Here is a 14441-nt window from a genome sequence, read left to right as displayed (position 1 = left end):
TTTTCTTTTTTATATAGTGCGGTGTTTTGATGGGCCCTTCCTGGAGGTGCGATTCTGTCTTATCTGCTAATCAACTCACACATATGCGGGAAAGTTTCTTGCATTGCTGGCCACATGTACTATATTGATGCTACAGTGTCACATGTTGACGCTTCTTTTTTGCAAGGTGATGAGAGGGTGAGCGGGATTGATGTATTTTTATAGGCTGGTCACTGCCGATTGATTTGAGAAATCGTTGACCTAATCAAAATCATGAACCAAATCCAAAATTGGACACCTCAATCGAATGAGAGAACTCCTTAAGAAATCGTTGACCCGTCAAAATCGTTAACCAAATCCGAAATTGAACACCACAATTAAATGAGAGGTCTCCAAAATTAGGGGGTGCTGTTGAAGAATAAATTAGGATGACTGTTGAAGAATGATGTTACACATGGATGATGTATATCCATGCTCAGAAGAAGAGTGCTGTTATATAGATTGATTTATATCAGCTTTATGAATGTTGTGGCATTTGTTTGTATATTTTGCATGCACCACATGCTTTGAAAAATAGATCATTTGTGTGAATAGCTTCATTTGCATAAACCATGTATTTATTTGACAGAAATGCTATTATATTGTGTATTTGTGTTATCACTTACATAATTTTTCTTGTTTCACTAAAAACGTCCGCATGGCTGATGTTTCAAGTACAAATCAATGTATCGTGTTTCCCCTGGCACTAGCATTGGGATGCCTTGCCTCATGGAGACATGGACAGCAGCATAGGGCAATACCTGTTATAAGTAAAATAGGCTGTACTATGTGGGTGGATGTGCCCTACCGTGTCTTATGTGGGGGACTACACTAAAAATATTTTATCTGCCAAACCGTTAACCCAATTGATGATCTGCTTTCACCATGGCTTCATTGCCATGAGACTTTTGAAATTGGAATCCATGTCGATATGTTTCGACTACTTTTTTTTTTCATCTGTAGCTACCAGATTTGTTTCACTTATAAGATTTATAATAATTACGTTATCTGATTACGTTATCTAGTAACTAGCAGAAAAGACCTGGTAACTCAGCATTAAATAATCTGGTAACTCAGCATAAACAATCTGGCAAACACGTACTATTAATCTGGCAACTGGTGATGCAATTTTTTGGTGGAACATGGGAATTCTTTCCTACTTAGTAAGGTTGGAGTTGGGGCTGAGTTCACATGTGGGACTAACAACCTTCACCAATAAACAAATACACCCCTACCACATGTGGGACTAGTAACCTTCCAAGAGACATAAGTAAACAATGTACTTTTACTCACATGTGAGACCTAACACAAATGAACAAGTGTACTATTACTTTTATGTGATACCAACACTTATAGAAGGCACAAATAACAAATGCAGAAATGCAACTTCAACTCAAAATTATGCTCTTGTTTGCAGTTTCTCTTGCCAACCAAGTTCTTTTATTCTATATCACAGAACAAGAGAGTGAACAAATAGTAATTCCAAAGAAACGGTAGACCTTGTCCTTCTACCTGATCTACAACCTTGTGCAGTCAACTTACTAATGCCCATTCTCATATGTTTCAGCATTTGAAATGTTGTGTCTTGCAAAGGGTCTACTATGATCTCTTAAGATTCTCCAATGCCTGCCGCGTGATCTTTTGTTGTATTTTTGCACTTTTTAATCGTGAACCGCGTGCAAATGCCGCGGATAACAACATATTTGACGACCTCCTAAGCCAGCGATGCAACTCCTTGTATTTTTTAGTTTCGTAGCAACACACGTGCATTGTGCTAATAATGTTAATGATCTCAGCATGTGGTGAAGATTCTTTGCTTGCATGCATGATGTGCTTTCTCCATAGGGGAGGAGCACCATGTACAGTTCACTCCTTCCTTGCAGTTAGCTCTTATAGTATTATTAGCAGTTAGCGTGTTCTGTAGTAGTTTGGGCCAAAAAATCCAGGCAGTTTGCAGCTTCAGTACTGGCACCTGTTCCATATTAGTCCGGGCTAAAAAACAAATGACGTCCTCGCAGTTAGCGTGCTCATCACTTGATAGTTGGCTATTTCAGTCGGAGAGTTAGCATGCTACTTTTTGCATTTCGGGCAAAAAACGGACGAATGTTGTTAGTATTTTCAAAACTGCTCCATAGGGAATTTGGAAAAGTGTTCTACATGAAAAGTGAGGCTAATCAATATCTTTCAGTGATATATCATTTGCCACATTCCGTCAAATGGTTTGAAATTTCCATTCAAAATACGTTGAATGTTGATTTATGTAAGTTTTGTCATTTGAAAATTGCTCTTAAAACTGTGTGGATTTTGGGAAAATGTTCAAGATGAATAAGTTTTTCCTCATCAGCAACTTTCCAACGTTATATCACTTGCATCATTTCGATAAACGATTTGGAAGTTGCAGCCAAAAAATAGTGCCAGAGAAAGTTTGAGGGCAGTTAGCAAGAAAAGAACGTGCAGTTAGCTTTTTGTTGTTTCCAGCAGTTATGAAAAGGTTGCAGAATAGTTATTCTACAGAATAGCTATACTCCTGTTGTAGTATGTACTTCCACATTCAGTATATACCTCTTAAAAAACCTATTATACCTCTTTATCATTCTCAATATACCTTATTCATTACTCTTAGGATACCTCAATACAAGTTCTACGAAAAAATGCCTTCGGAGCCCTTAGTTTATACAGCATACCATTTTACGTACAAAAAACAGTTTATGTGTAAATGATGTAAAATATGCAGTCTCAAACGGGAATTTTTCATGGAACTCATTTAGGGTATCAATTAATTATTGATGAAGTTGTGACCATGAGGTCACGGGTTCGAGTCCTGGAAACAGCCTATTGCAGAAATGTAGGGAAAGGCTACCTACTATAGGCCCAAAGTGGTCGGACCCTTCCCCGGACCCTGCGCAAACGGGAGCTACGTTCACCGGGCTGCCCTTTTTTGAAGTATATTAAAACTGATAAAAAGGTCTAATCGATGTATGTATGTGGTATATGTGGAGCGGGAGTACATACTCCCAGGAGTATCGTCATATATATAGGGTGGTTCTATTCTACAACCAGCCTTAAGACTTGTAGAATACCTATTCCGCAACCACCCCTCCTGTACCAGACCCGCACCTACACAAAACCTGGACATAGCAACTAAAAAAACACACCTCAATCCAGCTTCCTCCCTATGCCAACCACCCCAACCCGTCCCACCCCCGCCCACCTTCTTCCTCCCCGTGCCCAGCACCCCACCCGACCAACCCCCTCCCACCGCTCTTTCTCCCCGTGTCTCCTCTACCTTTGTCCGACAGCTGGATTTAGGGAGTGTGCTGGAGCATGCAGAAAAATGTGGAGGGAATTTTTTAGTGAGGCTCAGGGCATCGACACTACGCTTAGCAGACACTGAAACTTCCTTTCTTCCACTTCATCGGTGTATGATGGAACTCGGCATTTCACTTCATTGATTCAAGATGTTTATTGTTTGTTAAACATATTAAGGTTTTGTGTTTCTATGCTTTGTGTGCCTATACTTATGAATTCTTTTTTGTGTGTGAATGCAGTTTTTCATGGATGACTGCCTTCAACAACTCATGGATCGCGTTGATGCTGGTGAGGGCGAGCTTTTGAAAAACTTGATGCTCACTGAGAGACTATCTAGACTTGTTCGGATGAGGCTTGAGATGCAGACACCTTACATATCAAAGTGGCCTCAAGCGCTGAGCATTCAGGTGGCCCGTTGTCTTTCTTTCATTTCCTCCCCTCCCATATGTGTTTTAACTAAATTATTGTGTGATGGCTACATGCCCAATCATATAATTTGTTTGGCAGTCTCAACCAGCAAATGTCTCAACAAGCTTAAAGCAGAGAGCAGTCCTTGTTGATGAGATTTGGCATGCTGCTGGAGATTCTGGATCAGATATTGATTGGTATGTGAAACGTACTGTGCTTGGTGGCATCTACTCAGCCTCAGAGGTGTACATGTTAACAGATAATTCTCCAGGTTTGCACCTTTTCTAAGTTTAAAACCCATTTTTTTTCTACTTGACAATTTACTCTAAACCAACATTAGCAAATTTAGCAAAGCTTTGTGACCATGTATTGTTCTGTGTAATGAAACTGGAGTAAGCTAAGTTTGAGTTGAAACTGGCAGTTTGGAATTATTAAGCTTTTACACTTAACTAGTTTGATTATGAGTTGTTTTCGGAGCTATGCGACTCGACGCAATAGTGTATACATGACAAAACAAAATATCTGCAATTTCTCATGTTCTTAATAACTTATACATCCTCGTGTCTCGTGTCTTTGTCTGGGTTAGCCTGTAAGACACTTCATTTCTTTTAGTAGAAAATGCTGGTCTTCTGGTTCTTCAATCTTGAAAAACATAATGATGGAGAAACAGGGTAAGTGGCGAGGGTTTCTCCTCCCTCCCTCCGCCCCTCTTCGTCCTTCCTTTTTTTCTTGCCTCGTTTGATGTGTTCTGTGACATGCAAATCCATCTCAGATGATCTTCACCACCATCCTACTTTGGCAACGAGCTGAACCTAGGAGACGTTTGGTTCCAGAGAAACACCCCATACGTAAAGGCAGTATTGCGTTGGTACCGTAAATGTAAATGAACAAAATTCAAACTTGTTTGGTTGCCGGCAAGAAATCAATTCGTCTCTAGACAAGAAAAAGGCTAACAAATCTCAAAGGAGCAGCCATGGTGGCGCTCCTTGCCTCTGCGGGTCTGGACTCTGGCGTGGTCCTGATCGGAGAGACGGACTCCCGGTACTGGGGCACCAGAAGAAGGGCCTGGCGGCTGCTGCGCGGAGAGTATCTTCTGATCCAGATGGGCGGCAAGACAACTGTCCAGAACTGCGCCACACCTGGGACGCCGCTGATGCAGTGGGAAGTCTGGCGACCCATGGTGAAGCCTCTGCATTTGAGCCGTGTCACCTGGACGTACACCGGGGGCTGGTTGGCGACCATGGCTAGCAGCACACCCGGCGGCGATGCCCCTTAGACGTGGTCGTAGCCGATGAACTCCTCGAAGTATGGGAATGGCGGGTACCATGCGTCGCTGAGCTCGTTGACAGCGATGTCCGCGTCGGCCTCCACGAAAACCACGCCCTCCCTGGTGCAGTCCACCACCAGCTTCCGGCCAGCCTCCTCATGCATCCAGCTGACCAGCATGTACTAGTGCGACAGCGCCTCCGCCATGGGCGCCGACTTAGTCGTCGACGGCAACACATCCATCAATAGCGGACGTGGCTTCGCGGCGGCGTGTGGGTCGGTAGCAAGTGGCGCGAGAGGTGAGATCAAATTGTTACAGAGTTCGTGGCCCTTCATGCGAAGGTCATAGAGAAGACGACATTAGGGAGAAGCATCGTGCGACGGTTTCTGATTACATAGGATATTGGGCGTAATGAGATTACAACTAGGCTGGGACCTGGTACCGCGTTTTCTGATTAGAGCATCTACAGCCGGGCTCCCAAACCCGCCCTATACGGCGGACGGTCCGGTTCACAAAAACGTGACCCAGCCGGGCGCCTCAAACCGGCCCTATACATCTGGGCTGACCGGCAGCCCTCATGTCCAGCCCAAATCTGGGGCGGATATGGGGAGGCCCGGGCGCTTCCGCCATGTCGGATCCGGTCCACGCTGGCCCACCTCGACCCCACATATATTCGTCCCCATCCACATCCCAGACCAAACCCTAGCCACTCCACTGCACTCCTATTCACTCCGCCCCCAAGCTCCGTTCCGGCGATCTCCGGCCATCTTCGGCATGACGGGCAGCGGTTCCGACTTCGAGATCTCCCAATGGGTTGACTGGGATCTCATCCCATGCGGGCCTGAGGATGGTCGTCCGCATGGCTCTCTGCCATGCCCGGGAGGAGTTCGCTCGACCATGGTCGGACTCGATCCGACGGGAATCTGTTGCGTCCGTGCAAATGGTGCTTGGATCCCCTTCGAGGCGTGTGATCGCGGCCTCACCGGATGTGGTGCGGTCCGTTTGGTGCCCCAACCCGGGTTGGTGATGCAACCCCTTTGGTGGCGCGTCCCGCCGTCGCGTCCAACTCTGAGTCGGAGGTAAACGCCTACGGCCCATCTGTTGCGGAGGTGAGGCGTGCCCGCCAACTGAGGTAGAGGACGCTAGAGGCCGTGGCAGCCCTCGTGGCCGACGCCGCGGAGGCGAGTCGTAAGCCGCCGGCCAGGCGGAGCCGCAACGGGTGACCGGCACCCCCAAGCGCCGCAACGAGGAGGCCTCGTCCTCGTCCATCATCGATCTCACCTCAACCAGCGACGTCCAGACCACAAGCTCCGACATGGAAGAGTAGGGCATGGGGGACGATGGCGCCTCGTGTCCCATGTGGGCTAGTCTGTGTCCCCTGTCCTACTCTTCCTCGCTGGCCTACTCTTCCTCGTTGGCGATCGGTCTTCACTTCGTGGGTCACACGGCCGCTGGAAATGGGCACCGAAGGGAACAACAAGGACGTGGTGGATGGGTGCCGGCAAAGATATAGACTAGGTTTTACTCGTTGCATGTAATTGTATGGATTTGATGATTTTCTAATGAGGTATCCGGTTGTGGAAGCGGTTTTTTGAGGGGTCCGCGTATGTTTATGGGTCGGATTAGCTAGGTTTGGCTGTAGATGCTCTTACGGCCGAGCCAATCCAAACAAGAATAGACATTATCCTTGACCACCGTAAACATGTGACGTTACAAATCAGTGAATCAAGCACTTCCCTAGATTTATCTTAGGCGTACTATTGTACTAATATCCTAGACAACATATTACGTAATCCACATTTTCTTTTTTCTCAAAAAGAAAATTAATCCAATTTTTCTTTGTGCAACTGATTGGAATATAGACTTGTTGATGATTTCTCTTTTTTGTGGGCACTTGTCAGAGTTTCACGACACATGGACATTTGTGAATCGCGGCATCAAAGATGCTCTTGATTTGCAGAAATCTTATAAGGAGGTATGAGTCACTCAAAATCAAACTGTATAAGTTGTTATAGATTTTTGCCAACCCGTTCTGGCACTGTTAACCTTGTGATCTGACATAATCCTCTGTACAGGTCGCTTATCTAACCGAAACCCTGGGAGCAGGGATCGGTGGCTCCATACAGGGCGTCCTGAACAAGGTTTTCCAGAAATGAAGAAACTTGCCTTTGCAGGCTGCCTTCTCGGCATTTCCGCCACCACTTTCTTATGTCACGTTAAGATTCTATGACATTGTATATACTAGTACTCTCTTTTACAAACAAACGCTGTTAGGGTAGCCAAGAAGCTATTTAGTCGGTGGTCAGAGGTCAGAGGTCAGTTGAGTTGTTGATTAGTCGTCATTGCGCAATTCAGCTACAGGTTGGCGAAAAATGTGTGAACTCTACAGACTCTAGTCCATGTGTCATGCGTGGACCGAGTTACTGCAAACAGAACAAGACTCTCGCGGCTTTGCATGCACACGACTTGGCATTTAAAACCTTGCTAGAAGGGTTGAGCGCTCTTTGCTGCGCTGATTGTGTTATTGTGTTTCTTCATAATTTTTACTTTTGTTTTAAATATAAGGTGTATAAGTTTTTTAAAAGGTTTTCTTTTTATTTACAATGCGGTGTTTTAGTGGGCTTTTGTGGTAAGATTTTGTGTTATCTGATAATGAAATCAACTAATACTTATGTGGGGACTTTTTTCATCCATGGCTGCATGCACTATATTGATGTACAGTATCATATGTTGATGTTTCTTTTTTGTAGGTGATGAGATGGTGCGTGATATTGATATGTTTTTATAGGCTGGTTGTTGCCGATCAATTATAAAATTTAATGACCCGGTCAATATTATGAACCAAATTCAAAATTAAATACCTCAATTAAATGTGCAGTGAATTAAAAGAATTGAATAAGAGCGCTCCTTAAGAAATTGTTGACCCGATCAAAATTATGTGACCTAAATTTTTAAATAGAAAATCACAATTGATTGTGGTGCCTTAAAATTAGGGAGCATAGTGTATTCACTAGATGGGTTAGACGCGCTTTGCTGCGAGTTGGTGTTGGTGGGTTTTAAGATTTTTTTTACTCCTCTTGTCTCAAAATTCATGGTGATTAGTTTTTTAAAGGATCAAACCTCTTGAAGTTTGACCGAATTTACAGAGCAACATATCAATATCCATAATATTAAATCATATCATTAGATTCATCACAAAATTAATATTCATATTTTATTTAATTAGTATTGTACATGTCGATATCTTTGGCTTTGGACTTGTTCAAAGTTAAAGAAAAATCACTTCTGAAAAAATGAATACTTATATTTTAGAACCGAGGAAATATTTAGTTTGGTGTGTGGGTGAGATGATGGAGTGTGTTTTCTTTTTACTTATACTACGTTGTTTTGGTGGCATTGTGCGGTGTGATTCTACATTATCTGCTAATCAACCCAAAATTATACGAGGACATTTTCTCTGTTGGTGGATGCATGTACTATATAGGTGTTATAATATCACATATTGGCCCTTTTTTTTAGGTGATAAGAGATTGCACCGAGTTGATACGTTTTTATAAGCCGGTTGTTGCCGATTGATGACTCAGTTAAAATGTGAACCAGTTCCAAAATTGAATATATTAGTCGAATATGAGAGCTTCAAAATTAAGGAGCACAAATAAAAATAAAATAAAAATTAAGATAGGGAACTCTTTGAGAAATTATTAACACAATCGAGTGTTCCATTTCTAAATTGAAGAGCTCAATTGGATGTGAGACTTTAGAAATTAAGGATCATAGTGCTATATAGAAGGTTAGAAGTGTTATGCGTCATTTGTGTTGTCCGGATTGTTTTCTTTGGCGTATAAGGAAGATGATAGAGTATGTTTTTTTTATAGTGCGGTGTTTTGGTAGGCTCTTCCTCGAGATGTGGTTTCGTGCCATATGAAGGTACCTCTGGCCACTGATACGCCGGAAACGTATTTATATTTTTTTTATCGAAATATGTATGTGGCAACCGTGTGACAGATTGCAAAACTGCCACACCATCTCATCAGCGTCCACGGGCACGATCCCACCTGGCAGCCCCGATCGAACCGCACCGTTTCGCTTCTCCCGCGCACGATCCCGCCTAGCAGTTCCGCTTCTCCCGCGTGCGCGATCGTGCGATCCTTTTTTCCTCTTCGGGCGAAAAAAATTAGCATTAAGTGGGGTTCGATCCCTCGACCAACAGGTTCTCATGTAGGCTAAGTACCACTGGGATAATTCCATTCGCATGTGCACAAGCAGATTAGCTAAGTATTCAGGTTGTCAGAGTTTAGATGGATCCAAACCAAAATTTGATTCATCTCATGCTCGCATAAATAGAAGAGACTTCACTCCAAGGTTACATTGGCGTGTGACACAACGATGGCCACGGCAGCGCCAAGGTGTGCCTAGGACTAGAAACCCCCTCCCATCCCCTTGGATTCGTCACCAATGGCGGCCCAGCCGAGCGACCCTGCGATCTGATGATTTTTGGTTCATCCGGGTTGTCGCGTAAGTGTCTTACTACTACCGAGAGATGCCACAAGTTCAGCAAGTCCTCTTGACCACATTTCCTGTTGGTTGAGACCCTCACAATCTCTCTCGCTCTCCAATTTCAGTGGACACACATGCAGTGTTTCAAACGGACGCCTGCTTCAGAGTTTCAGAGAAAGACCAAAGCAACTGAAAACAAAGGAGACAGTAGTATTTTGGTTCTGGGCAACACATGCCCTTTTCAGTACAAGGAATGCCTGAATTCTGTTTCCAACGGGTGCTAGTATTTTGGCTGCTATCTACCTGTTGCGTGCTTTATTAGTTTGCAAATTCCATGTCCGTGCTCCTTCATGCTACTACTATCTGCTGCTATAATTTTCGTGGAATTTACTCCCAATCTTTCTTTCTTGCTAAGAAAAAAGAGAAGGTAGTTTCCAAAAGAATGATCTTTTGTCGGGTAGGTATCTCTCTCACTCGCAGTAAACTGCCCCTTGAAAATGTTCCTTGCACTGATCCTGATAACGTAGGTACCATCACCACAGTAATTTTGACCCTAAAAAATTTGTTGAAAAATATAACCTCGGTAATTTTCTCAGTAAATAGTTGATAATATATGCACTACAAACTAGATAACTTACACACAAACACCACAGTAATTTTGAGTCGCGAGTAAAAAATGTTGAAAACATACATTCAATAAATTTCGTGTAAATAGGACGGTCATATACGCATCATAGATTTGATACCTTATGTCTAAAATACCGCAATATTTTTTTGTTGGGTGGAAAAAAGTTGTTGTAAACATACAATGGTAATTTTTTTGTACATACCATGGTAATTGAAGCACTGCGGACCTGTTAAACGGCCTACAAAGACCATGATAACTTTTTGACCTTGGGAAAAAAATTGTTCAAACATACACCCGCTAATTTTTTAAAAACATGGTAGTATAAGCAGCTCATAACCGATAGCTTACATACAAACACCATGATAACTTTTGCCCCAAGAAAAGGTTGTTAAAAAATATACCCTCACTAACTTATTTGTGCATAGTATGGTAATATACAACTCAAAGACCTGATAACTTATATCCAAACACCTCGGTAATTTTAACTAGGAGAATAATTATTGCAAATTACCTCAACAGCTTCTGTGCAAATAACACGGTAATGTACGTCCAAACACCATGGTAATTTTAGATAGGGAAAAGCTTTATAGAATACTCGCGGTAATTTCTATGTAAATAGCATGGTAATTTAGGCCTCGCAAACATGATAATTTACTTACAAACGCTGCAGTAATTTTGACTAGGTGAAATTTATTGGAAAAATAACCTTTTTGAAAACATGGTAACATTGATCAGGGGACGGTTTTTGAAAAATACATCCCCGATAATTTATCTGCAAATATCATGGTAATATATGAAGCCCATACCTGATAATTTAAGTACAAACATGAAAAAAAGCTATTGAGAAACATACCCCAAAAAGTTGAGTGGGAAAAGCATGGCAACATTAAAACCTCGTACCTGATAACTTATATGCAAACATCATGATATTTTGCATCTGAAAAGGAGTGAAGAGTACGCCCGGGTTTGTGAACCGCGTGAAACGTGTAGAAAAAATGATAGAACTAGGACGCATTGTTCTAAAATCCGTACAAGTGAGGCTGCCGTTCGGATTTTCAGTTACTAATCACTGTCTTTTTATGTTTATTCTCGTCTCAGGAAGATACAACTAGCATGTAAGTTGTATGTAATCAGTTAAGTGGGCTAGTGCAGCTGGATGTTGCAACTTAGTTTTGTATGAGAGGGTCTTGGTTCGAATCCCGTTCAGCGCCATTTTTTGCGTATTTTAAACTACAGGCCCAAAAAAAAACTAGAGAAGATGGGATCGAAGCAGGGCGGTCGCTCGGGAGGAGGTCAGGTCGAAGGGAGAGAGTGGTGTGGTACTTTTAGCAATCTGGCACACGTGTGTCAAATATCATAGTCCTTTTTTTTATTGTTTTGTACTATGTTTATATCATTTTCACATGGTTTTGGCACCAACTTTCTTTTAACTAACCATTAATTGAGTTCTCAATGCCAATTGTTATTTTCTGTATGTTTTTGAACTTTTCAAAAAAAATAATTTTACGAGAGCTTCAAAAACTTTGAAATAACTCAAAGAACGCTTTTTTAATCTGGAAGCTCCCGGAGACACAAGAGGCAGCCAGGGGACCCACATCCCTCACGCGCCCCACTTCGTGGAAAGAGGGTGGCCAACTGCCCCACGCGTCAGTGACCCCAAGTCCCCCGACTAGTTAGTGAATCTGAACTACTTATAGGGGAATGTTTATTAGGTAGCCCCTGGAGATATTTTCGTATGTAGGAAGCGGCTGTTCTGATCCCGAGCTCATATGAGCTCGGGTGAACAGTAAAATTAAAAAAATTATTTTTTAAATAATTTGATTGTTGTGAAACATTGATAAATGTTTTGTTAGCTTGCCAAATTTCATCATCAGATGACATTCGTGGAAAATGTAGCAAAAAAAATTGATACTCCAAAATGTTATTTTCAAATGCATTTTGGAGCATCAATTTGTTTTTTTGCCATATTTTTCACGAATGTTAACATGATGAAATTTTGCATGCTATCAATTTTTTTTATATTTCACATGAAAAAACCCAGATTTTAAAAATTACTTTTTTCATTTTCTTTCAATTTTACTGTTGACCCAAGCTCACATGAGCTCGGGATTAGAACAACACTTCCACGGTATGAAATCTACACTGCTACAGTGCTATACAAGAACACCGTTAGTATTGATGAGTTACTGAATATCTACATAAACACCTCTCGCCTCCCTGATTAGGTCTTATACTAGTGTTACGTCATAGTATTAACTAGATGACACCCCTCGCGTTGCTGCGGGATTTTGTAGAAGATAATTGCTGCATTGAAAAATATTTAAACAATGATGAAATGATTTTTTTTTCTAACAGAACCATCAAGATTTCAGATAGAATTTCACCCAAAAATTTGACATGGCATTTACTTATGTCTGTACCACACGTCACTGGAACTGGAACATATATACTAAGTTTAGGTAGAAAGGATGTGCAGCTGGTAGGTTCTTGCATGCATCTTGGTTCTTGGATGCATCTTTGACGATGTCCTGCATGTTGAAAAACAACTTTATTTTTGCAACTTTATTCTGATGCTTGCATGCATCTTAATGATGTTATGTTTCCCTTGCTTGGCCTGATTGCACAATGATATCTTTGTTGGTGGTTTCGCCTTCTGTAAGTTGAATGCTCCTTTTATCTAAAGAGTACCTGCGAAAAATGGTCATTTAAATTTCATGTTCAATCTGAACTGATTGAGTTAGTTATATTGAGAATTTCAAAACTATTACATATTTTGTTTTTTCTCGATGACAATAGCCGCAGGTTGGCAAGAGGGTGGTGTAATGTTGTTTGAGTCCTTTGGTCCGTTGATGATCGCACTGTAAATAGCAAAAGTTGGGTCATCAATGTTTAGATAGAGCTTGTAACTCCTAATTTGTGATTGATGGCAAACCTCTTGATACTTTTTGTAGATGGATGAATCATCTTTTCTTTGCTTGGAGATGGCTGGAAGTACTTCATGGTTAAGGTTCATATTTTATAGGTAATATATTGTTGAAATTAGGAAAAAGAAGATACTCTTTGCATTAATAGAAACTGTCTAACCTTTGCAGATGGCAACATTGGCGCATTGTGAACTGAGATGCTTTTCTTCGTGACATAACACTTGGAGAACCTAGATACTGAATGAATCTCCATTCTCTTCGGCAAGCGCCAAACAACCTCAATTGGTGAAATATAGCAACATTCTAGATGATTACCTATTTCATTGACTGGTTCACTTAATGAATCCGATGATCCAACATTACACTCCATTTTTTATCTGGCAAAATAAAAACATTTCTTCACATACTTGAAAATGTATTTATACATACCATCAGTGGACATTGTGAGGAACAACAAATCAAATATTAAATTCAACTCCAATTTTATTACAGGTTGTGCTTGGTCATAGAAATCTTTAGGGTAGTTTTTTGTACTGTCCTAACTAACCTCTATTCCAACCAGGATGCCTCGAAACAGATTGTAGCCAATATGTTGAACAAATACATTGCACGAAATAATCTAGACGAAGAAATTCTATGGCATGTACTATGTAATATGCACAAAAACAAACAGAATGTGCATATGCTCATTAGGTGTAAATAATCAAATTCAGCGGCGAGTCTGTGCATACCGATGCAAACCACAAGAGACCTATGAAACAACGAATCCAATCCGAGCAGCAAGGGATCTATGAACCATAACGTCAAGCACCTTCCAGTCCCGAGTGTAATCTGAGAAACTCAGAAACATAAGATCATGTCTATCCTAACTGAAAAGAGATATATGTTGCATTGCTTATTATTGAGACAATATATAATCATATAACAAAATTGACTTGCCCATCGCATAAGAAAATTGAGAGCTTCCTGTTTTCAAATAGAAGGAAGATGCACAATTATAAATGCTCAAAAGTTGTAAATCCATAATAAACTACCATACGAAAAATACCAATAGCTAGTCAGCAAGAACAATCGGAATATGAGAGAAGCATGTATAAATAATTAAATACCGAGATAAGTGCTTGTGTACCAATGTGAGAAGCAGGAGACGTGTGGAGGGATGAATCCAATCCGAGCAGCAACAGATGTATGAGACAAAAATTCAAGCACCTTTCAATCTTGAGTGCAATATGAGAAATTCAGAAGCACAAACCCGAGGATAAGAAAAAATAAGGGTGACTGAAGTGTGCAACTAGCAGGGCAGGACCGGTTGAATAAGCGTGGGTGGTGGATGACGATGGTAGTACATAGGGGCTTATAAACCGACTTTCCCCACAATTGTAGGGTAATG

General features: G+C 41.5%; 2 protein-coding genes across 2 annotated transcripts in view; one reads left to right on the top strand and one right to left on the bottom strand.

The window, feature by feature from the left end:
* Positions 1-7682, top strand: part of LOC119337464 (ubiquinone biosynthesis protein COQ9-B, mitochondrial-like) — a 9885-nt gene extending 2203 nt beyond the window's left edge. The window contains exons 3-6 of the mRNA XM_037609613.1: positions 3567-3734; positions 3835-4006; positions 6904-6977; positions 7078-7682. Of these exons, the coding sequence (XP_037465510.1) occupies positions 3567-3734; positions 3835-4006; positions 6904-6977; positions 7078-7158 (495 nt within the window). The 3' untranslated portion in view covers positions 7159-7682. The remainder of the gene's footprint in view (positions 1-3566; positions 3735-3834; positions 4007-6903; positions 6978-7077) is intronic.
* A 4882-nt stretch (positions 7683-12564) lies between these two features.
* On the bottom strand, positions 12565-13418 carry LOC119336752. The gene is made up of 4 exons (XM_037608827.1): positions 13212-13418; positions 13060-13112; positions 12896-12985; positions 12565-12815 (listed from the first exon to the last, which is right to left on the bottom strand). Exons 1-4 carry the CDS (start codon positions 13302-13304, stop codon positions 12722-12724), a joined length of 330 nt encoding a protein of 109 aa, XP_037464724.1. The 5' UTR covers positions 13305-13418; the 3' UTR covers positions 12565-12721.
* Between the last annotated feature and the right edge of the window lie 1023 nt (positions 13419-14441).

Source organism: Triticum dicoccoides, chromosome 7B, assembly GCF_002162155.2.
Source record: "Triticum dicoccoides isolate Atlit2015 ecotype Zavitan chromosome 7B, WEW_v2.0, whole genome shotgun sequence".
NCBI lineage: Eukaryota > Viridiplantae > Streptophyta > Magnoliopsida > Poales > Poaceae > Triticum > Triticum dicoccoides.
Note: the sequence above shows the minus strand (reverse complement) of the source record. Positions and strands in the feature narration are given on the sequence as shown.